Source organism: Quercus suber, unplaced genomic scaffold (genome assembly GCF_002906115.3).
Source record: "Quercus suber isolate HL8 unplaced genomic scaffold, Cork oak 2.0 scaffold_524, whole genome shotgun sequence".
Taxonomy (NCBI): domain Eukaryota; kingdom Viridiplantae; phylum Streptophyta; class Magnoliopsida; order Fagales; family Fagaceae; genus Quercus; species Quercus suber.
Window position 1 is genome coordinate 265,157 of NW_027069973.1, and position 24,477 is coordinate 289,633.

The following is a 24,477-nucleotide window of genomic DNA, read 5'->3' on the forward strand; positions in this document are numbered from 1 at the left end:
ATAATAAATAATAGTACAATTTTATTATTATTTATTTTTAAAAATAATTATTAATTTATTATGCTTTGCTAATTTCATACTAAATAGTATAATATCATATCTAAGGTGTGGGTTTGTTATTTTAATTTTCTAAATATATGACATGATAATTAAACTCACATATTTTTTTTAAAATTTTTATTTATTCAAAACTAAATATTTTTATTTCAAACTTATTATATATTTTTATAATTTAAAATTATTAATTACTTAATTATGATGTCATTAGTCTGACCCCGGTTTGACCATAAAATTGAGAATCATTTCCTTTTCTAGTTCTTTGACTGCACCAATTTTTGAAATCATGAAAAAACAGGTCTAACGAAGAAAATTTTTGAGTAAGTCTACTACCACAACAATTTCTACAATTTGTCTATGTGACGAGTCATAAGTGGTAAGAAAAAAATGATAAGTCCATGTGGGTTTACAATTTCACCACTCATAAGTCGCCACGTGGACAAGTTGTGGCAAAGTTGTGGAAATAGTTTTGGTACTAGACTTACTCAAAAGATTTCTCTTCAAACTAGTTTGACGAAAAATCCTTCAAATTCCCATTATATCTTTTTATTAAACGTAAATTTTGAAAATTTAATTGTTGAATTGTATGATTTTAGTATATCCTACATGCTTGTGAAATTTCAAGAAGATCAAAGATCAATAACTATTTCATCAATGACATGTTTAAATTTCAAGATTTTGAGGTAAAAAATTATGCATAAAAAAGTTTATTGATCGAATAGTAGATAACATCCAAATTGAAAGAAATTTGATATGTGTGTTAAGAACATAAAGAATATGCAATCCAATGGTTAAATTTTCAAAGATCTGGAGAGAAACCATATCCATTTAAGATTTGGATGAGTATCTTGCAATTAATTTCACGATGGTGGGAAAGAGAAAAAAAAGGATTTGATTAATTGGATCATTGAATTTGATTGTTTTTTAGTCTTCACACTTAAAATATAATTACACAGATATTACCATCACTAATTTGTTTTAATCTAGTCAAAAAGATTGTTCATTTAAATAAAATTGAGAAAAAAAAAAAAAAAAAACCGGTCAAAAAGTTAGTGAGGAAGATAGTTTGAAAATGTGAAAATTATTGGTTTTTAAAATTTCCTTAGGATATGTTTGGTATACTGTAACAACTTCTGTAATAAAATAGTTATTCACATGTAATAGTAATTTGGTCATTTGGTTGCATCTTTATTACATGAATTATTTATTATACAAGAATAACTATTCTTTAAATTGAAGAATAGTAATTCTTTGTTAAAATTGATGTAATAGTTATTGCTTAGAGCATATAATAGATTTTAAAATTAATATATTTCCAAAAATATAAATTTTCCTAATACATCATCTCTTACTAGCTTTCCACATGTAACAACTGAATTTATGGATAGTAATAGTTATTCCATTAATTGTCTTCTATTTCTAGTAATAAAGATTACTATTCTTAATGTAATCTACATTCAGTGTACCAAACGTACAATTAGTAAACACTTTTAGTCATTTAAGTTTTAAATGAGCATTATTGATTGGTGAATTATAAAAAAGTATGCATTGTTAGTCTCTCTATTAACTTATATCAATTGTGGGTTCCAATTAACTCAACCGGTAAAGTCTCTAATAATTGAATAAGAGATCTTAGGTTCAATCTCGGCAGACGTCATAAGTTGAAACTCTCTCTTAATATATATATATATATATATATATATATTTCCTTACGTGTCTAATGGAATAATATGTTTATTTTGAAAAGATGTAGCAATTTTTTTTTTACTAAAAAAATTGCACATGTATTTGGTCTTACGGAGCATTTTTCTAGGGTAAATATTACTACCACGCTGTTTGTTTTGAACTAATATACTTTCAAACTTAAAATATATTACGTGTAAAGATTTTACATGTAAAACATCTATAGTAAAATATTTTCAAGTAAACTACCAAAATCGGTGGCTCAACTACCAAAATCACTGGTGTGGAGGTCCAGTGTTTGGATTGCTGAAACTGGCAACTACAATTGTGGCTCTGGTAACTACTATTGGAGTGGTGTCTCCAATGACTGAACCGCTATCATTGGTGGTCGAATAGTATCTTTGGTGGTCAAACTTGGCACTGGTTGCTAAAGTGGTGGCTTTAGCTACTAGACTGTGAGCACCAGTTGCTTAACCTATCAAGCTAGTGACTACCCACAAACGGGGTGAAGGAAGTCACTATGTGTTTTTGTAAAGTATTTTACCAATTTTTTAAAGGTAAAACATTTTACAACTTTTTATAAAAGATTTTACGATCAATGGAAAATATTTTACAAGTTTGACCACATTTTACATGAAAAATAAAATTGGAAAATCATTTTCTAAAAATTATTTTACTCCAAAACAAAGGAAGCATACATACATCCTATTTCACACATGTTTACACTTAGCCATAAACAGAGGCGTAGCCAGGATTTTTCACTGGGAGGGGGGTGAATAATGTATTTATAGGTTAGTTATAACTAATAACTAATAACCATTTTTTATTATTGAAATATAATCATAACTATGATGATAATGTGAGAAAATAAAGTATAACTACAAGGAAAACAAATTGGTGATATGAGGAAAAGATCAAATTTTGCGAAAAAATGATGATGGTGGTGATAATGTTGAGAGAAATAAATAAATTAAATTTGAAGACCAAGAATGAAAAAGAAAAACACACCAATTCGAGCTAGACGCATTGCATTTCACGATTGTAAACGATTTGTATTCTTAGAAAAAATAAAATGAAAGGCACCTGGAGGCTAGAGATTTATTTCGTTTTGGTAAAAGTGTGTGTTTTGTTTGGGTGTACATTTGAGAAACTAACTAAATATTGGAATTTTAAATACCTAAATGCAGTCCTTGCTAGATTTTAAAGGGAAAAAACATAAAAACTAACATTGGACTGACATTTGTGTCATTTTTTAAGGAAAGTCATAAGTTTTCATCATACGAAAACAAACCAAAACAACAGTAAAAAAATGATCATGAATTGTGAAGACGATGAACATCCATAGCTAATTAGAACTCTATCAAATAGTTTAGAAAACTCCAGTTTTTTTGGTATGTAATGCAAGTAGGTGGACCCCGCTTGGTTATCTTCTCTTTTAGTATGATATGATTTAAACTAAGTTAAGAGTAATCCTGACTTTGTAAAAAATTTTGGAGGGGCCAATCGTTACATTTTATAAGGGCCCAATTTATTTTTATACAATACTATAAGAGGGTTTCAAAAATTTTTGAGGGCCACTATGTGTCCCTCCGCCCCTAGCCATAAAATGCATTGTAATTGTTACTTAATCTTAATTCAAAATTGTGATTTCAATGTAAACTTGTATGTAATAAAGTATGTGTAATAAACATGACCTGAAAATATCATCGCTTGAGTTGTGTCAAGTTGTCAAAAGTGGGAGGAGTCACGGCTAGGAATTTTGGAGAGGATTGTCATGATTTGTTGGGGGGTATGCAAATATAGGAATGAAGTTCGACACGGGGGTAGGCTTCGGAGTGGACAGACTATGACAAGAAGCTCTCTTAGTTTGCTTGAGGATTTCCAGATGGTGAATGAAAGACCAACGGCTACTGCAAGATGCTGTAAGGTGAATGTAGACGGGGTCGTGTTTTCTAAAAGGAAGCAGGCTGGGGTGGGAGTGGTAGTATAGGATGGTGCTGGACAGGTGATAGCAGCGCTATGTAGGAAACTGTACACCCTGCTGGGGCCACTGGAAACTGAGGCTAAGGCTATGGAGATAGGGGTCACTTTCACGATGGAGGTCAGAGTCAGGGACGTGACCTTTGAGGGTGACTTGCCAGTGATATAAAATGCTATCCACGGTTTGACTGAAGCAGCTCCATATATCGGTCCAGAATGTAGTCACAGGAATCCTTAAGCGTGTTCAAGATTTTCACGCTTTTGCTTTTTCCCACACCAAAAGACAAGGGAATGCCCTTGCCCACGTATTGGCTCAGCATGCAGTTAACGTGGAAGACTTTGTAGTATGGCTTGAGGAATGCCTAGGGTGTATTGAGCATGTGTGCATGCACGATGTACTATCCAATTCCAATTCTGAATAAAATATTGTGAGTTTTCCCAAAAAAAAAAAAAAAAGATTTTTTTTTTGGTCAAAAGTTAATTCATACAAGAAAAAGCTAGTTAAAAACTTGTAAGACATATTCTAAACTGCAAACTAGGGGTGTGCATTGGTCAGGTTAGGTCGGGTTAAGGGAATTTTTTTACCCAACCCACCATGGTGGATTAAAAAAATTCAACCCAACCTAACCCAACCCACATGGGTCAGGTTGGGTTGGGTTGAACCCATGAGTTGGGAAATTTTTTTTTTTTTTTTATTACTATCATTATTAAATTGAGCATATATATATATATATATTAAAAAAACCCAAAAATTAGTATCAATGTAACTCCTTAAAGGCAAACAACACTAATGACTAAACAACAATAGTAATTTACTAGGGTTTGTGTGAATTAATTGGCTTTTATATAGGATACGAAGAGCTAGTTATTTAAAAAAAAATTTATTAATAATATAATATATTTTAAATATATATTAAATATATGGGTGGGTCGGGTTGGATTTGGAATTTTATGACCCAAACCCAACTCGACCTGCCATAAAAAAAAAAAATAAATAAATAAATTTGTAACCCAACCCAACTCACCAAGTCCTAAAAACCGGCCTAATCTGGTGGGTTGGGTTGGGTCGGGTTGGTTTTGGTGGGTTGACGGCATACCCATACTACCAAGCAATAAAAAAAAAAGGGGGTNTTAAAAATGTCATCCACACTGAGAATCGGCCTCCATCCAGTACACACACACACACACACACACACACACATATATATATAATATGTGAAAAAATAAAAAATCAGTCTATGAAAACATGTCATCCGTTCAAATTGCTAACAAAAAAGAAATGTTATACAAAGTCGCCCTTGTACCATGGGGGGAATAGTAATATTAACATATATTTCCTCCGTCCTCCACTAATAATAGGACATAAGCACCTGCATTTTCTCTTAATCATATAGCTTTATAAACTATAAAAGGTGATCAAAGAAAAAAAAAGGATAATCTGTAATGGAATAAAAGACACATAATGGAAAATACAAAAGCTATTCCATTATTATTTACAAATACAAAAGAAGGTGGGGGCATTATTTTATTTCTATAATATATAAAGTACCTCTTCCGGTGAGTTTATGCTGTCTGTCTCCTCTACGGACTAAGGTCACTTTCCTAATACATAATACTATATACCCTCGAGTTGGTTATATTCCATACCAAAAACTATAGGATACACATTTTGACATACATTTTGTCACAATGCTAGAGTGTTAATTAATACTAGGAAAGTGGTCTTCAAATTGTGGCAAAGTATATGTCTCTAGAAAAGTAATCTAATTATCATCAGTTGATATATCCAAGTAAGTTGTGGCAATGTATGCGTCGGACTCTAGAATATATACTTTCTGTGTTGGTAAAATACGCATCACTAGAAAAACTGAGGACTCTGGAGTATATGCATGCTTTGTGTGTTTTTGAAAGGGTGGTGATATTGAAACAAATATCAATTTGACTTGCAATATACTCCCAATCTCCTATGACCCCATGAATGTGTACATTGTCGTGCCCTCATATCAGGCACGCCACTTATCGTAGGGCATGACACGATTGCGACCCATTATTAAAAATCAAAGGGGAAGGCTTTGCTTTTGTATAAAGAAAAGAGGGATGTGGGAGATATCGATCCTAACATTTTGTTTTCTTCCTGGAATGAGTCGACAAAAAGGTGGAGATGGCTTTTCCTACAGAGAGCACAGAGTTCGGTCCAATTGGACAACAATATGGAAATATATGCATATATACAATAAATAAATAAAATAAACACAAGCACAAGCTTTTGCAGCTGTGGTGGAAATAGTGCTATATAGGGAAGCATGAATGATTGAATCATAAGGTGGGAAAAAGCAACAAAGCGTGCAAAAACCTAGTTCTCTTAATCACTAGTGTGGGCGGTGGGCCAATAGCTTTTGACATGAATGAAATAAAGGATGGATGGGTCAGCTATGAAGTTTTTATTTATTTATTTATTTAATAACAAGATAATTTGAGAGATTATTGAAAACTGAGGCCTTTTATGGCGTTTTCCACTGTTCCCTTTCCTAATTTCACCCATACAAATGTAATCATGTTTTACTTTTGTTGGTCCTAGATAAGGACTGGTTTGGTGAGGGTGGTAATCACATTAGAAAGAAAGTTTGTAGTAAGATTAGAATGGCCTAGATGTATCTCCCTTAAGGGCCAAAACCCTTCACAAAATTAAACTATATAACTAATAAATGTGAAATAAACCATCATTTCGTGGATACAATTTAGTACATGAGGGTGCATCACGTGATGGTGTGATTATTCACTGTACACTTACAATTCCAACTTAAGCATACCAAGGTGAATGGAAGTATAAAGACTAATTAAGTTCTCATTTTGTGTTGGCTTAATTTTGTGCAAATTTGTTTGTAATTTATTTCAATAATTTTGTGGCTTCTTTGTAATCGGGTAGAAGGTTTAGAGCTGATGTTGGTGTGCTAAGAAGAACATTTCTCTCCTACGAAATTCATCTTTCTCCTGCGAAATGGACACATGGTTTCAGTTTGAAATTCAGTTGAGGACCATCTTGTGAGACCTTCATGGGACTTCTGCTCCTACGAATGGTAGAACCTGAGAAAATTCAGTTAAGACTTCCTATGTTGTACCAATTCTATCCTATCATATATATTAATTCATCATTTTCCACGAAAAGATATCCCATATGAGAGTGAGAGAACTAGGGGCGGACTTAAGATTTCAAGCTAAGGGGGGCGAAGTATAAGAAGAAGAAAAAAATTCAAATAGGTATCCATATAGTACTAACAAACTATCAACCAAAATCAATACACAAAATCATTATTTCTTAATACATTAAAATGCAATCATCTACCAATAAAGACAAAAAAAACACAAAATAATATTGTTTTTTAAGAGCATCAATTGTTGCAAAAAAAAAAATTTATTTTCACAAACCAAAACTTACTTTTGCTACTTTAATATAGTATTTAAAATGTCTCATACAGTAGTGTTTTTGGTATTTGGTGTTCTAAATACTAAATATTTAGCATTTAAAACACCAAATGCTTGTACTTTAATACTAGGTTGACTGAGATTTTTTATTTAAAATTTTTTTTTTAAAGTTTTTTAGTTGGGTAGTTGTTAGTTGGGTTAGGCTAATTAAAAGGGAATGGTCTAAGTTTTTAGAAAAGTGAGGCTAGAAAAAAAAAAATATATATATATATATATATATATATAACCATTAAAAAAAAAATCTTTTTTTTTTTCTTTGGGCTAGGGGGGCCAATTGTTTTTTTTCATTTTTTCTTTCTTTGGCCCCGGGGGGGTGGGCGCCACTCTAGATCCGTCCAGACCATACTCATTTGTGAGAGCCTAACACATTCCCGTAACTGATAGCCATATCCTATGAGGGAGATTAGGTCCTTCACACCCATCATCACCTAAGTGCTGTGAGTGTTGTTTGGAGCCTTGGGAATCATTGAAGCAATCTTATAATTAAATCCAAGGAGACTTGGTTGCTTACAGTTGGCAGCTCAACTTGCAAATCCTGTAGTTAATTAAATTGATAAAAGGCTTTGGTGAAGCCAATTGCTAGTAGAAGCCCAAAAGGCTTGAGTACACAGACAGTACTTGGCTTGGAGGGTTTTGTGTGTATCTTGTTTTGCAAGTATTCATTCTAGTGGATTTTTTTGCTTGTGGTGTCACAAAGAGATTTTTTTTTACCTAGTTTTTAGGTTTTCTTCTTTGATAACGCATTATGTGTTATCGGTAATATTGTGTCCTTTACTTTCTAGGGTTGTTCAAAATTTATGCTTTACTTGTTTATTCATGCCTAATTTCATGTCCATGCATTCTTTAATCGGTTAATCACTTAAATTCCATGTTAATTGTTAGATTCCTTTAAAAGGGATTAAACCGCCCATAATTAAAAATTTGATAATCTAAAGAACCATTTTATCATTTCTTTAATACCTGGTGAATTGGGCGGTCTTTCTCGATTGGTGAAGCTTGATCTTAGCAAGAGTTCTTTTTCCGGATGATTACCTGTGGAGTTGAAAGGATTAATATATATGTGTGTGTATATGTATGTATATATATATATAAGGTGTTTCTTTTTTCTCACAATTTTTTTATAGTTTTTTATTTTTAATAATTTATTTTTAAGTTACATATTTTTAAAAAAAAAAATTTTTTTGAAAACACCAAAAAGCTTCTTCTTCTTTTCTTTTTTTTCCAATAGTAAAACAATTTTTTTATAACACTATTAAGAACACAAACCAATCGAGTTAGAGACTCGAGCACATTTAGGTATAAACTTATTTTTAATGTTTTATATTATTCAAAAAGATCAACTCTATAAAAATACAATTGTAGCTTTAAAAAAAGACTTAAATCAAGTAAACTGCAAAATATGCCTAACCAAACAAGCACACATATATAGGTCTTAGTTCCATCTAAAAAGAATATTCTCTCCACTATGTTGTTTATCATAGTTAATCACTCGCCTTTGTTGTATTTGCTTCTCTTGTATCGCACCTCTGATCATGATTAGCTTTTCTAACCATTTGTTTAAGTCTGTCTATAATTAAGAATACTTTGTATCAAGTGTTTTCGTACAACCATCAACAGAATTACTTCTTCAGTCATTACGAGGCCTTCAAATATGTTTGTACTTTACGCAAACAAGAAATTATAAAAAAAAAAAAAATTAAAAAGAGATTACACAATTATTGTACATTGACAAACCAAAAACCAAAATGGATAAGACATGATGGATGCTATGAACAATAATTTAACCCCTATCATGGTCTTGTTTACTATTGTAATATTATGAGAATTTCAAATATTTTTGTTCTTTTATTGTGTTAATTTGTTGAGTCTCCATTAAAAAAAATTATCGAATTAAATAATAGAAATGAAAAAAATTTATGAAGTCTCCATCAGATTGATTAGAAATTTAGTTTAACCTAAGACCCCTTAACCACCCTACTAGGCTACTACTACTGCTCTTTTTTTGTTTCTTGGTTAGATTACTAATTTACTACTACCTATGAAAGTTCTCAAAATATTGAGGCCCACTTTACTCTAAAATTTGGTTAGCCATTTACTCATTTTATGGTGAATAATTATAGTACCATAAACTTTTTATATTTTGTGCAAAACGTCTTATTAATGAGTATTTTTAGAGAAAATTTTAATAAATTATTTTTAGAAAATTTTAATATAACCCTCATAAAAAATATAAAATAATTTGTTAAAATAATTTTTTTCTTATAAGAAATTTTTAAAAATAATTCATAAACTAATACTTTTAAATATCCGTTAACTTTTTTATATATATAAATTCATAAATTTTTTTTCCTACTACTTACTTACGATATGTCACATAAAACATTTACGAAAAATTAGAAATTATTAGAATTATTATTTATATTAAAAAATATATATATGAAAGGATAAACATTTGGTGTTAGAATCCTGGGGTGGCAGACTGCGGGACAGACAGGACTAATTGGGTCTAATCATTGCCTCGGGCATGCTTCCTGCTCATACTCATGCATGCCATCCCATCCACTTTATTGAACCTTTGTTTCTTTTGTGTTTCTCTTTTGCTTTTCGCTTGGTAAAACTTCCAATCCAGTTTCGTGTTATTGTGCTCTTTTTCACCTTTCCTTTTCTCTATTTTTAATTGTTAATGGCATCGTTTCCAACTGCTAAGATGTATTGGAAAAAAAAGTTAATTTGGCGGAAAGAGGTCAATTAGTAAAAAGTTGTTAAAACTTAAACACTCAGTCTTCCACCCCTAAAAGATATGGCGTTTGTCCCAATACAACCTAAAGTCAATGCTGTAAGCCTGTAATATGGTCGGGATATATGGTGGAGATCGGTTTTGAACACACATCAGTTTGCATTCATATTGACTACACATTAGCTTTATTTTGATCCTTATTATGACCTATAACTATATAAGCTAATGGTGCTTCTTTTCTTGCCTTGATTTTTGAAAAAATATTAAAGTAAAGATTAGTGTGAACGGACACATAGGATGATAGTTAAAAAAAACTCTATCTTTACTTTATGTTAGATTTTTTATTAGCTTTATAAAATATAGAGCCAATAAAGTTTACTTTTTAAGTTTTACTCATTAGTAGTATATTCAGTCTTTTCATCAATTTATATTAATTTTTTATTAACTAAATTTTATAATAACTTGTCCATAACGAATACTTTACTATGCTCGTTAACATTTCCCTAAAGTTATTATCCGTTTATTATAAGAGAAAAGTATACTTCCAAATATTTCTAATAGAAAAATTTAGGGTTTAAATAATTCAACCTTAATTGTTTATATATTAAAAATACATATATAAATGTTCAAATTATCTATTTTTATCAATAACTATGTATTAATTTGTATGACCTAGACAATAGCATTTGTAATATCTTTAGGCTTAAATTTGTTTCACACAAAATGTTTTACATAGTTTTACACACTCTAAAAAAATGCTAGTCTTAACCCTTTTAACTCAACAATATTATTTTGGTAATTATTCTCTCACACTTGTTAACGTACACTTTGCACACATTATTTAGAATTCCACACATGATGTTCTTTTTTTTCTTTTTCTTTTTTATATCCATATTTAAAACTTGAAATTGATGACTTGTAAGAGATAATTACAATAATGAGTGTATGAGAATCAATGATGCAAAACTTGAAAGGTAAGTAATTTGTGCTAGCTAATTTGACATTGGTAATTTAGGAGAAAGAATCCGAAAGATGATATCAGTGTTGCAAAGCTTTCAGCATCAGGCATGCCACTCACCCAAGTACTTCCAAGATTGAGGCCCCCGCACGCCCTCGTGGGCATAATTATTGCCCACGATTCCTCGCCCCCACTCTCTCATTCATTCCCCAATGTCTTTCCGTCACTTTGCTCCTCTTTTTTGCTTATTTATTGGCTTTTTAGCTCTCACCACTCTCCTTATACTCTCTCATACCCTTCCTTCCTTCTTCACCTACTTATAGCTCCACCTGGTTTACATATCTCCCACCTTCCATACGCTCTCTCTCTCTCTCTCCTTCTATACCTAGCTAGCTACCTTGTAAAACATATATACAAACATGAGGATGATAGACTTGGGAAGCCAAAGAGGCCCTTTGCATATTATGGACACAGCAACCTCTGTAGACTGTGGCAGAGAAGTAAGGTTCAGGAGATCCTTTCGATCCATAGTCGAGTGCATGGTCCCATGCTGTGGGTTCCAACCCTCCGACTCACTCTCCAGCGATACCGAATCAACTCACGGTGGCTCCTCCTCTACAGTAACCGGAACTTTCTTCGGTTACAGAAAAGGCAGAGTCAGCTTCTGTCTCCAAGATGACACTCGAAGCTCCCCACTCCTCCTTCTCGAGTTTGCTGTCCCCACAGCTTACCTCGCTCGAGAGATGCAATACGGGCTGCTCAGAATCGCTCTCGAGTGTACCAGACAAAAGGAAATGAACATGGGCTCCAAATCCAGCACTGGTTGCTCGATCTTCAACGTGTCTGTTTGGTCCATGTACTGCAACGGAAGGAAAGTTGGGTTCGCCATAAGGCGTCAGATGACAGAGAGTGATTTGGCTGTGTTGAAGCAGATGCAGACAGTGTCTGTTGGAGCTGGAGTGCTGCCTGTTGCTCCAAAGTCTGAGGATGGTGACCTTATGTACCTTAGAGCTAGCTTTGACCGAGTTAGCTCGACTGACTCTGAGGCCTTTCACATGATTAACCCAGTTGGGAGTTCTGGTCAAGAGCTCAGCATATTTCTTTTCAGATCATAATAGGAGCCACAACCCCAACACCAAATTGTTGTTGCTATTTGGACTAGTATTTATACTGTAGTTGTAGTACTAGTGAATTTCAATGTATTATGTGGTTTCCGATCTTCATGTCTTAATTAGGAAAATTTATTCTTACTGCTTGTATGTATTATAAATGATAAAAATATCTAATTAAGTTCGGATGTGCAACGAAAAACTATAGTCTTATACTCTCTGATCTCTTCGAATATTTCATATATATATATATATATATTTATTAATGATTGTATCTTGCACTGATAACAACAGGATATCTAAATACATAAAAATTAAAAATTAAAAAAAATTAAAAAAAAAAAAACATCAACAACGATATATATTTATTAATGATTGTATCTTGCACTGATAACAACAGGATATCTAAATACATAAAAATTAAAAATTAAAAAAAATTAAAAAAAAAAAAACATCAACAACGATGATAATGACGACAACAACAACACCAACAGGCTATCTCAGTCCTTATTAAAATCAATTAATAGAAAATGTTGTGTAACTTATTTATTGTTTAAAAAGTATAATATAAAAAAATAAAAATCCAACAATTATGGCAGGGCATCTTTACCCTTCACGCTTCAAGAGCATTAACAATGGACTAAGTTAATTCAATTAGCCAAGAGGTAAAAACCTTATAACTTAATCGATACTTTTTGATATTTTCAACGGAGAAATATATAATTCGAGTTCTCTCACCCATCATTAAAAAGAAAAAAATGGGCTAATTAACTCAAAAAAAAGAGGATCAACAATATTGGGATAGTTTACTTTGTAGTTGATGAAAATAATTGCTAGCCATAGTTAAATCTAAGTGGTAGTTTAGCAAAAAAAAATTTCCTTTTAAGAATAATAGTAATAATAATTCAACATCTCTCTCTCTCTCTCTCTCCACCACAATAGGAAAAAACTAGAGCAGATCATATCTTAGAGGCAAGTCCATATCAATAAATCCCAATGAATTATTATTATTATTATTTTTTTTTTTTTTTTGAGAAAGTCCCAATGAATTAATTGGGTGGCAATGTTATCAAATTTTTCCACTCATTCATTTATGTCTCTACTTTTTCTAAAACTAACATTCTATATACTATGTTCTAGTCATTCTTAATCTAAAACTTTTAGATTTTAGAGCGTCTTGCCAAATTTCTAACTTGGCATTAATTCAACCATTAGTTTTGATCTATTAAAATCATATCATCAACAAAAAAGCATATACCAAGAGACTTCTTGGATTAGTTTTGTAAGCTCATCCATCACTATTGCAAAGAAGTATGGACTTAGTGTTGATCCTTGATGCAAATCTATAGTGATAGGCAACGCACTTATTGTTCATCTACTTGTATTCTCACACTAGTTATAGCTTTGCCATAGATATCCTTAATCAACTTAATATACTTTAGAGAAACTTATTTCTTTTTTAAAATTCACCAAATAATCTTTATATGGATCTCGATCAAGATCAACAAAACAATATAAGATCTTTATGTGCCTCTCTATATTTTTCCATTAGACATCTAGTAATTAAATAGCTACCACAATTATCAATTTTATACTCAAAATAAAAATAAAAGAAAAATAAATATTTTGTTACTGGATAGTATTATATATTATATATCATAATTTGACATATGTCTTTTTTTTTTTCTATATATAAATAATTTTAGGTAAAGGGATTTATCAACACTTTCATAGAAACACCAAGTTATGCTATTTAATTGCGTGACTCTCAACTGTTTGTCTCACTATTACCATGTTTGTCTTATTGTATTTCCTATAGGAAAGCTTGTGAGTTGTGATGCATTGTCATTAATTATGATGGAGATTAGTAAGAGATTTAGCCAATTATATATGTACACAATGGATATAGAGGTGGTTGTGTCCAAACCACACCAAAAGGTTTAGGTGTTTGGCCCACTCGTACACTGAGAGTTTGAGCATGTGCATGAGGGCAGTAAATAAAAGTTTGGTTTAATTTTTAATCCAACTTTTCTGTCGCTAAGTTTTGTGGATAAATTAACGATAGTTTATCAAACTTAAAAAGAAATCACCAAGATCCAGTGGAAAAAAAATCAGCAAAATATTTTATTTTTCTCAAAAATTTAAAAAACAAAATTAATGTGACAATAGAACTTTTGGGGTTTTTAAAGTATAAAATGTAAGATTATGTACTCTATTTTCATCATAGAATGACTATTAGAACCTTTTTACTCTATGGATCATATCAAGTAAAACTTCTCTACCTCCAAAAGCCCCGTTTTTCTTTCTAAGTACAAATGTACTTTTAAATTGCTTATTTTTTAAATACAGACAATGAAAATAAACTAATCCAACCTACAACATTTTGTCTTTTCCAATTTCATAATTCATATTCAATTTTTTGTATTTAACCGTGTAAATGATATATATACCATGTCATTTTAAGTGAAAGAACCACATGCTTTCCATAATTCAAAGTTTTAAATATTAGCATTGTAGCTAGTTTGTGCTAATTACTTGCAATCATAGGTAGAGCCAAGGGGGAGGTGGGGGAGGGCAATTGCCCCTTCTTCAAATCCCAACTCCCCCCCCCCCCCTTTCCCCTACTACCTAGCTACGTACATATCTAAACAAAATCCAATTATAATTATCATTAAATTGAGCACTATAATTGCTAAGAATTTTGTAGTTTAATAGTTAGCTATTTCATGGTATTTTCAAGACATTTATATAGGGTACAAATCTCTCTTCTCCGTTACAATTATTGAAAAAAAAAAAAAAAAAAAAAAAAAAAAAACTTGGGCGGTTAAGGAGTACTAATTTTGAAATAAGGGACCTTCCCCCAGACTTTGCAAAGGTCCACAACCACAAGGTAAGAACCCAAATTTGATAATTTGCCATTTTAAGGGTGAAGATGTTCAAGTAAGAATGGCATTTGGAAGGGCGAGACAGGAATTGCAACGCGGGGATTAGTGATTAGTGATTACAAACGAATATCAAAGTCTATATATATGAGGAATTAGAGGATAATAAATTGGAATGGGAAGTGTCATATATAGCTGACAGGCAAATAGAATTAGTGAAGGGAGCTAGGGACAGCTTTTGTCTGCATTAAAATGTATCAATTTGTTGGCCTTGGCCTCTTACAACGATGCATCTAGCTTCATGTTGACTGTTCCTTTGCTGTTTAGTGTCTGAATTATATTCCCCACGCTCAATTCCATAGAGTAGGAGAAACAGAAAGATCCAATAAAATCAATGTGAAAAATTGACCCAACAAGCATTGTCTTTCATTAATTTTGTGGTCATCGCTACCTCACGGGCAAGATGCTACAAATATAAGCAAGAACTTTATGAAAATTAGTTAGAGAGGAACGCCATAAGTTGAGCTGTCCTATCATCTGTGATACTATAGCTCTTGTTCTTGGCTTCTTCTTCTTCTTCTTGTTGCCATGCATATCCATAAACTGAAGCATCAGAGTCCATGATTATGCGATTGACTGTTGACTCGACCTTTAATTATTGAATCTTTTTTTAAGGCCTGTTTTGTTGTAGAACATGTATTTGGTGACTTCCAGCGGGGTGTGATTACTTTGTTTTGTGTCCCCTATAAGAGAGTCCCCAATATCTTTGTGTTTGCTTGAAAATAGATTTCTTGTGAGAGGAAAAAAGAAAAGTTGGATAGGATACACAGATATGGACATGCACACGAGTTGCCTATTCACGTAGACAAGGGCTCCACCAACTCCACTTTTATAGTCCTTCCTTGTCTATTTCTCCTTCCCTTTAAGTTTTACCATTGCAAACCAGAAGATATGACCTAATATCTTCTACTTTTATCTCATCACCCCATAAGTGACACACTTAAGCTTTGACTTTAGGGGCAAAAATTTATAACTACCATCCATATTACAGAGGCACAACACACACATATGTATACACACACTCATGTAAATACCACTCATCATGTGAATAGTAAGCAGTTTATATATATATATATATAATTTTGAAAATTGGGGATAAAATTTGAACCCCATATTCCCTACTAAAAATATTAAGAAATACTAGTTGAGTTATAAAACTATTAATAGTGAACGGTATTTTAATGTTTCAAACCCATAAAAGACAACATATTTATTATGTCATGTTTAATTGTTATAGATTTTTTATATGTGGTAGACGGCGTTGTAGTTTTTCTCATAGTCAAAGTTCAACCTATAATTCACTGGAATGATTTTTTAGTAATTACATAAAAGTCAAGTATAACTTACATCAATCATGTTAAATCATAAATATTAAATTATAACAATTAACTTTAATTCTAATAACCATTTTAAATTATACACCCAAAATTTTAAAGTTTAACTTCAAAATAATATAAAATTATGGAGTTTATCATATAATATAATTATTCACAAATTTTATTACTTGTACACTCATTTGTATGAAAGATAATAAATTTTTACATGAAGATTTTAACTCATAACACTGCTGAAATAATTTTAGTTTTTTTAACTTCAATTAAAACTTTAGCTTTTTTATTTTTTCACATGAAGAATTTAGAACTTTGAACCCTCTTGGAAGAAAACCCTTTTTGGTTTTTTTTTTTTTCTCTTTAATTAAAACTTTTGCTTCTTTATTTTCTTTTCTTTTCTTTTAAATTTTTTTTTTTTAGTTTTTTTAATTCAGGACAAAGGGCAATTATACTTATACCTCCTCCTCATGCTCCACCTTGCATCTTATCAAAAACGAGAGGGCTCATATATATAGCACCCCTCCTTGGTAGTAAAGGTTGGTGGTTAATTTTATTCCTTTGGTAATTGTTAACAATTTGGGCCAATGAAGTTAGTGGGCCTGTGAGTTTTTGAGGAAATGAAATTGGATGAAAGGAGTTACTTGGAGCCCCCCAATAACGTTAATTGTGCAGAAAAAAATTTCTAAGAAATGACCTTTACTCACTATTTCGTGAATATCTCTTAGACCGTTTAAATTTTTTCGTGAGATATTTGCATTGGAAAGTAGACATCCATGGCCGCAGATTGAGCACCCTCAATAGGCATCATAAATTCATATGGTCATGCATGTCTGCCTTTTCTGATCTCCCTGTTTCTATGCATGCTAACTATACAGCGTGTGCGCCAGCTGATTTCATTACACATATGGGCCACTGGTCACCGACCCATTCTAGGGGTTCCCTTTCGACGTAACAAAACAAATGTCTTGGTGGGCCGACCATAATTAATGGGCCTGCGAGCACAACTTGGTCCCCAGGACAAAAATCAACTTATTAGTTCCAAGACCTGATGGACCACGAAAATAAAAAATTGTCCAATTTTTGACCCTGGACCTTTTAAACAAACAAACTCACACACACCCTGGACCATTTTTCTTCTTCCTTTTTTTTTTTTTTATAAATAAAAATATACTTTCTGTCTGACTTATCCACATTGTACACTAATTTGGTTGGTGTCCAAGAAGATACGTCCACCGAACCACCACGCACCATGTGTAGACTCATTACCGCTTTCCACAATATTTTTATAATAATTTCATAATATATCTTAAATAATAAATTGTCACTAGTTTTAATCTAGATCCACTAATAAAATTATTTTTTGCCCACTAGTGACAGACTGCAATTTAGAGTTTATTGTGAAATGGTTGTGAGACATAATAGAGAAAGACTAATCATATTTGAAAACAAGGATGTTATGACATAACAAATTGTCACAACATCTTAATTTTCTTTTCTTTTATTTCTTTATTATTATATTATTATTTTATTACTTATTTTTATTTTTTTGAGAAACCAGTTAGATCTTCTTATTAGAAGGGCAGAAAATTTCTGTCAAGAGTTACAAGATTGGTTACATCACATTTTCACTTAGTGGGAATGTAATAGCAGATAAATTGGCCAAATCTTCATTTTTGGTTGCAGAGAGTTTCAGTCTCATATTTTATTTATTTTTAAACTATAAAGGATTGACACATTAACAATTGTGAAATTGTTGTAACAATTCATTGCATAACTCCTTTCAATAATGAGAAATTGAATGATTTAACGAGTACTACTTGATTCGTCATAGTAACAAGTAGTGTATCAATTTCAATTAATGATATCTTACCAACTGCGAAAGAAATTATGATTAAAATTGTGTTATTGACTTTTTCTTTTAGACATGATAGGTTTTTCTTTCTCCTTAAAAAAAATATGATTTTTTTTTTTTTTTGCCTGAATAGATATGATAGGGTTTAATCTCATTTCCAGAAGATTTTCCATCCTGTCCTACGGGCTACGGCCTTGCCGAATGGCCCAAATTTTATGTTGCGCTTGGACCAGGGCCTAACAATAAAAATCTGAAGATCTGCTTGTGTTTAAAATAGTGTACATGATTTTTGCTGAATGAATTTTTTTTTTTTTTTTTTTTTTTAAGTTTCAACCTATGACGTCAGCTCTTAATGATAGCTTTTTGTCATCAGACCAAGATACCAATCAATTTTTGATATAGGCGATGATTGAATTTCAGATCTCTTATTTAACAATCAGAAACTTTACTAATAAAGCTAACTGAAACCTGCATTTTTTCCTGAATGAATTGATACAATGGGACAAATTGATTTATTTTGTGATGAAATTTTTTGTAAAACAATAGATAAAGAATTTGATGCATATAAAGAAAAATGCTACATCTACAACATTTTCACAATAAATTATAGTTTGTTAGTTATTATTTATTATCATTTGAATCTATCATTAAAATTACTTTTTTGTCCCATTAATAACAACCTGTAACAATTTGCCACTTAAAATTTGTTTGAAAATGTTGTAGACATAGCATTTTTCGTATATAAATGAATTAATGAATGACATCACTTTTTTTTCTAATTGCTAATTTGGGATTTAAATTTTTTATTGTATTGAGTTTTTATCCTTTCTATGGAATATTAAGATCCTCTCCATATGAAATGGATCTATTTCATTATTCAAATTAAATATTATAAATCTAAAATTTTAATGATTTGGCACTTTATACTCTATAAATTCAAAATATAAACTCTTTTACTTGAAATGGAAAGCATGATCTTCCTTATATATACCCCAACGTATTTAATGATAATAATATACATGAATGGTGCTTAGAGTACTACCAAGTTTGTTTCTTTTGTTTATATGTAAATAGATTTTATAATTTGAGAAATTGGCTACTCATTCATTGAGGGTGGGGGGTGCCCTTTAACCCAAGGGCAAGAAATATGCTGAATATTGACTCCATGGTGGACAAATCAACATACTTGTCACATTCCCATGTTGTAAAGGGCGAGAAAGATTGCCTAATTTATTTTACAAACAAGTTCGTCTGTGGAAGAAGTTCCACAAAAGGATTATAGAGTTCCTGTAATCACCATGATACAAAAGCAAATGTGTCTTTTGCTAATGTTGCATAGAGAGTTTAGGTTACAAAGGTTTAGTATGTTCTAACTATTGTAAATTGTAATTGTTTTATCTATAGTGAATTTTCTACAAAGTTGGTTAGCCTTGAAGTAATTTTTCTTTAGAAGAGTTCTTCATTAATTGTTCACTTCTTATCACTGAATCATGTCACTAAGTGTCTGTTTGGCTAGCTTTTTTTTACCAACTTATTTTACTATTTAGCTTATTTTTTCTATTATTTATAAGTCTTACTGCACTTTTTGGTACTATTCATGGATTCTATTATACTATTTCAACTAATATTTACCTTTATTTACAGTACTTTCAGCCAAAAGTTTTAAATTTCAACAAAATAAGCGGATTCCAAACAAACTTTAAATTTTTTTTTTTACTATGCGGAATTGTATGTAACTAGGAATCATAAGGGTGTCTTTAACTCTTTGTAAATAGTTTCTAAAAGGGGGGAAAAAAAATCTTTATAATTAACCGTAAAAATGTAAATCTTTATCATTTATTTCAATGAATCTTAATTAATAATCAGATCAACTTCCTCCTGCCTTCCTTTATAGAGAATCAGATAAACTTGGTCTTGGTCTCAATATTTTCACTTCACCAATTTTTTAGGGAGAAAACAAAACCAATTGTGACTCTCGAGACTACCTTGAGAATTGCATGGTTGTCTATTTCATTTTCCAGTTTTGTCAGAAATGTGTTGAACTGGCTAACTGTATTTTATAAGAGTTATCATGAACACTGTACGTAATACCTTATGTAAATAAATGCTGTAGGCCTGTGGTCACAAACAAGCTTGCTATGGCCAAAAGTAGCTAGGATGTGCGTGAGTCAGGCCGGTCGGGTTAAAGAAATTTTTTTACTTAACCTATTATGGTAGGTCAAAAAAATTTTGACCTAACCTAATTTATTACATAAATCTAGCTCAACCCAATCCAACCCAAATGAGTTTGGTTGGGTCGGGTTGAACTCATGGGTTGGACAATTTATTATTATTATTATTATTATTATTAAATTGAGTAGAAAAAATATAAATATAAATATATTAAAAAACTCAAAAATTAGTATCAATGTAACTCCTTAAAGGCAAACAACACTAATGACTAAACTATAATAGTAATTTACTAGGGTTTATGTAAACTAATTGGCTTTTATATAAAATAGGAAGAGCTGGTTATTTTAAAAAATTTATTAATTATATAATATATTTTAAAAATATATATATATATATATTAAATATATGGGTGGGTTGGGTTGGGTTTGGCAAATTTGGAATTTTATGACCAAAACCCAACCCGACCCGCTAAAAAAAAGAAAAATTATAACCCAACCCAACCCACCAAGCCTTAAAAACTGACCTAACCCAGCAGGTTAGGTTGGGTTGGGTCAGTTTTAGCAGGCTAGCTGCACACCCTTAGCCAAAACAAAAAAATGAAAAAGAAAGAAAGTTGGTTGATAAATGATTATGTTATAAAAGGTTAGAAACCAAAAAAAAAAAAAAAACTCGAAAGACATTCATTTCCAAGTAAATATTAACAAAGAATTGTGGCCCGTTTGGTAAGGGTATAATGTTCATATATTTTGTATAAAAATTTCTGTTTATTTTGACATAAAAGTTTTTTTTTTTAATAAAATACTCCATATCATATTATCTATTCATACTACATTCAAAATAGGGTTAATTACAACTTACCATCTTGTGGTTTGGTCGAAATTTAAGTTACATACCTGTGATTTAAAATTTGGCACTTTACTCACCTAAAACTTTGCTCGGTTGGATTTCTATAACTCACCTTGGTCTTTTCCGTCAAAAACACATTTTAATTAAAAAACATTACATAAAACAAATCAAAAAGTTAGGGTTTGAAATTTTACAAAAAAAATGAGTGAACATTGCTGTGAACAATGATCTTGGGCATAGCCAAATTGCCATATCACCCATTCTATTTCAAGCATAGAAGCCCAGCCACAGAGACAGACATGTATGAGTGCCCAATGTTGTGCACGTGTGGAGATGTAAATTGATTACACTAGCCTATGTTCTGTAATTAAGAAAGACTTCAAACATGGCTTTATTGTTGTTGAGATTTATTGTTGTTACTGCTGCTGGATGCTTTTTTTCTTTTTTCTGGATCGGTCTGTGGATTGTTTTACTTCTTCTTCTTTTTTCTGCTGGCCCTCTTGTACTGCCCCCGTTGCTCACGGCAAAGTTTGTAATTCGTATAGCTTACATCAATAAAGTTCTATCTATTATGACAAAAAAGTTTCATACTCTTGGTCTTGGGTTTTTTTTTTTTCTTCCTTTTTGCTACATTTGATGAAATGCAGCGGATTAAATTTAATTTCTTTTTTGTTTGTTTGAAATTTGTATTTGTTTGAAATTTCATGTTAATGTTTATTGAGTTTCAAACCCTATCTTTTTTATCCATTTTACGTTATGTTTTCAAATTAAAATGTGTTTTTTTTAATGGCAAATAGATAGGCGGGTTCCTAAAGTCCAACGGAGTAAAGCTTAGATGAGTAAAGTATCAAATTTTAAATCATCAGTAAATAACTTAAATTTCTACCAAATTATAAGTTTGTAAATTGTAATTAGCCCTTCAAAATAATAAAAAAACTAACCATACAGATCTCATAGTGTAAACAAGTGTGTTTGACACCATTTTTTAAAGAACTAAAAACACAAATATGTTCACTCTCTTCTTCCCATCTCCTTCTCTTTTATGAATCCAAAACCACCACAAACCAATTTAAAAAAATTTGAGAGAATACAGTTTCACCTCTTTTTTTTTTTATGAAAGAAAATACAATTTCTAAACTACGAATTGAGAAAGTCAACCGCCATGAGTAAATATTAAATAATACGTACATATGATGCAACTAGAATTTTTATTTGTTTATTCAAAGTGATTGACGTTTACTTTTGAAGAGGTTGGAGAATTGATGGATATGTGGGGATTATTCCGAAAGGCACGGTCTGGACTAGAAGAGAAGGACCAATAAATGCTCTTTTCGATTGCTGGCTCCATTTTCAATAAATGCTATATTAAATAATTAACCTTCTTTTTCACTTCTTCTTCCCTCTCTTGGGCTTTCCTTTTTGACTGAAAAACTTCATAACTTTATTTGGTTGTAGCCAGAGAGAGAAGGAAAGAAAAATGAAAAAAATGAAAGGGAATGAGAAATGAAAAGAGAAAAATATATTTCACCTTTCCTTTACTTGGTTTGTAAAGAGAAAGAGAAATGGAAGGAACTCTTTGGTGTTCAATTTTTCACGAATTTCGAAATTACACTCACTATTTAGTTGAAAATTTCAAATTGATTTTTTTTTTCCCCCAAAAATTTTCTGTTAAAAGAAATTAAGGACAAAAAATAATTTAACGAATGTCATTAAAAGGAAAAATTGGAATAAAATACAAAAATAAGGGTTAAAATAATCAAAGTGAAAAAAACCTTTAATATATTCCTTAATTTTTTTTTTTTTTACTTGATAAATTTTCTATGTCTAAATGCAGTGTAAGACAAGGGAAGTGAGGGTACACTACTATGCAACCTTATATTATATGTAATCTAAACAAAATAATGGTAAGGACTCAGTAACTCACATGCTAAATTTTCCTTATATTATATGTAATTAATCTAAACAAAATAATGGTGACTCAGTAACTCACATGCTAAATTTTCCTTTTGAAGTGTTGTACGGGATTACTTCGTAACACTACGTTTGGACATTATAGAAAGTAGTCGAGAGTGGCATCCTACATAAAATCAGTGAGAGAGGATCCTGGGTTAGATGTTAGGATGAGATCAAGAATTGTAAAATTCTACTTTTTATAATGATAATATATATTAACAAATTGGGTTGAACTCGAATTACATGTAACTTTAAGTAATGTTAAACCCTTCAATATTTGTTAGTTGAATGCGAATTTTAACAAATCAACTGTTAGAGTATATTATTTTCGTGCATTTTCTATATTTGCAAAACTTCAAGATGATTAAATATCAATAGTCATCTCATCAATCAACTGTTTAAATTCAAATTTTTGCAGTTTAAAATAATGTATAAAAGATGAGTTTATGAATTGAATGGTAAATTACAACTAATTGGCATTAATATTGGTATGTATGTTAAAAACATATAGAACATGTAATCCAACGATGAAAATTTTAAAATATGAATTCCATAACGAATTATTGGATGGTGTAATATTGCTTAGAGTTATATCATGTGTAATTTGAACCCTAAAGAATTATAAGAAAAAAAAAGGTAAATGTCACATAAAGTACTCATAAAAGATCCTAACTATTTAGTACCAAATTATCAACACATGACAAACTTCAAATTTTAAACACCAAAAATATACATAAAGCTGCAAATTAATAAATCTGTTATTGGCTACAAGAAGAAAATCATCCCAATTCCAAAGTAACAAAGATTTTTTTTGCAAAAAAATTCAATTGTATTAAGATAACGAAAAATGCAAGCTCTTTACAACCAGGGACGGAGCCACGGTTGGACTAGCCCCCTAATTTTTTTTAAAAAATATATTATTATATATGTGGGTACTTGACTCCACTCAAAGGATTTGTTCGCTTTGGAGAGCCAGTCCCTCACGAATTTGTCCTCTTTTACCGAGTGCAGGCAAGCCGAGGAGGGTTTCATAGTCTCAGCCCCAAGGCCTGGAATCCCACATCGGAAAGAGAACCCTCCCACTAGCGCTTTATATGCTTCTGGAGCTTGCACTAGTGTACTACTACTACAGGCCCTTTTAATGTGGGTACTCATGTGTTGTAGTGGTACACTAGTGCAAGCTCCAGAAGCATATAAAGCACTAGTGGGAGGGTTCTCTTTCCAATGTGGGATTCCAGGCCTTGGGGCTGAGACTATAAAACTCTCCTCGGCTTGCCTGCACTCAGTAAAAGAGGACAAATTCGTGAGGGACTGGCTCCCACATTATATATATATATGTTTGTGTGTGTGTACTAATTTTATCAATTTTGTTTT

General features: G+C 31.4%; 1 protein-coding gene across 1 annotated transcript; it reads left to right on the forward strand.

Moving 5' to 3' along the window:
* Window positions 1-11,113: 11,113 nt before the first annotated feature.
* Window positions 11,114-12,209, forward strand: LOC112024581 (protein MIZU-KUSSEI 1). The gene has a single exon (XM_024057198.2). It carries the CDS (start codon window positions 11,318-11,320, stop codon window positions 12,011-12,013), a length of 696 nt encoding a protein of 231 aa, XP_023912966.1. The 5' UTR covers window positions 11,114-11,317; the 3' UTR covers window positions 12,014-12,209.
* Window positions 12,210-24,477: the final 12,268 nt, after the last annotated feature.

Coding starts and splice junctions, on each gene's coding strand:
- LOC112024581 (XM_024057198.2), top strand. CDS start 11,318: ATGAGGATGATAGACTTGGGAAGCCAAAGAGGCCCTTTGCATATTATG.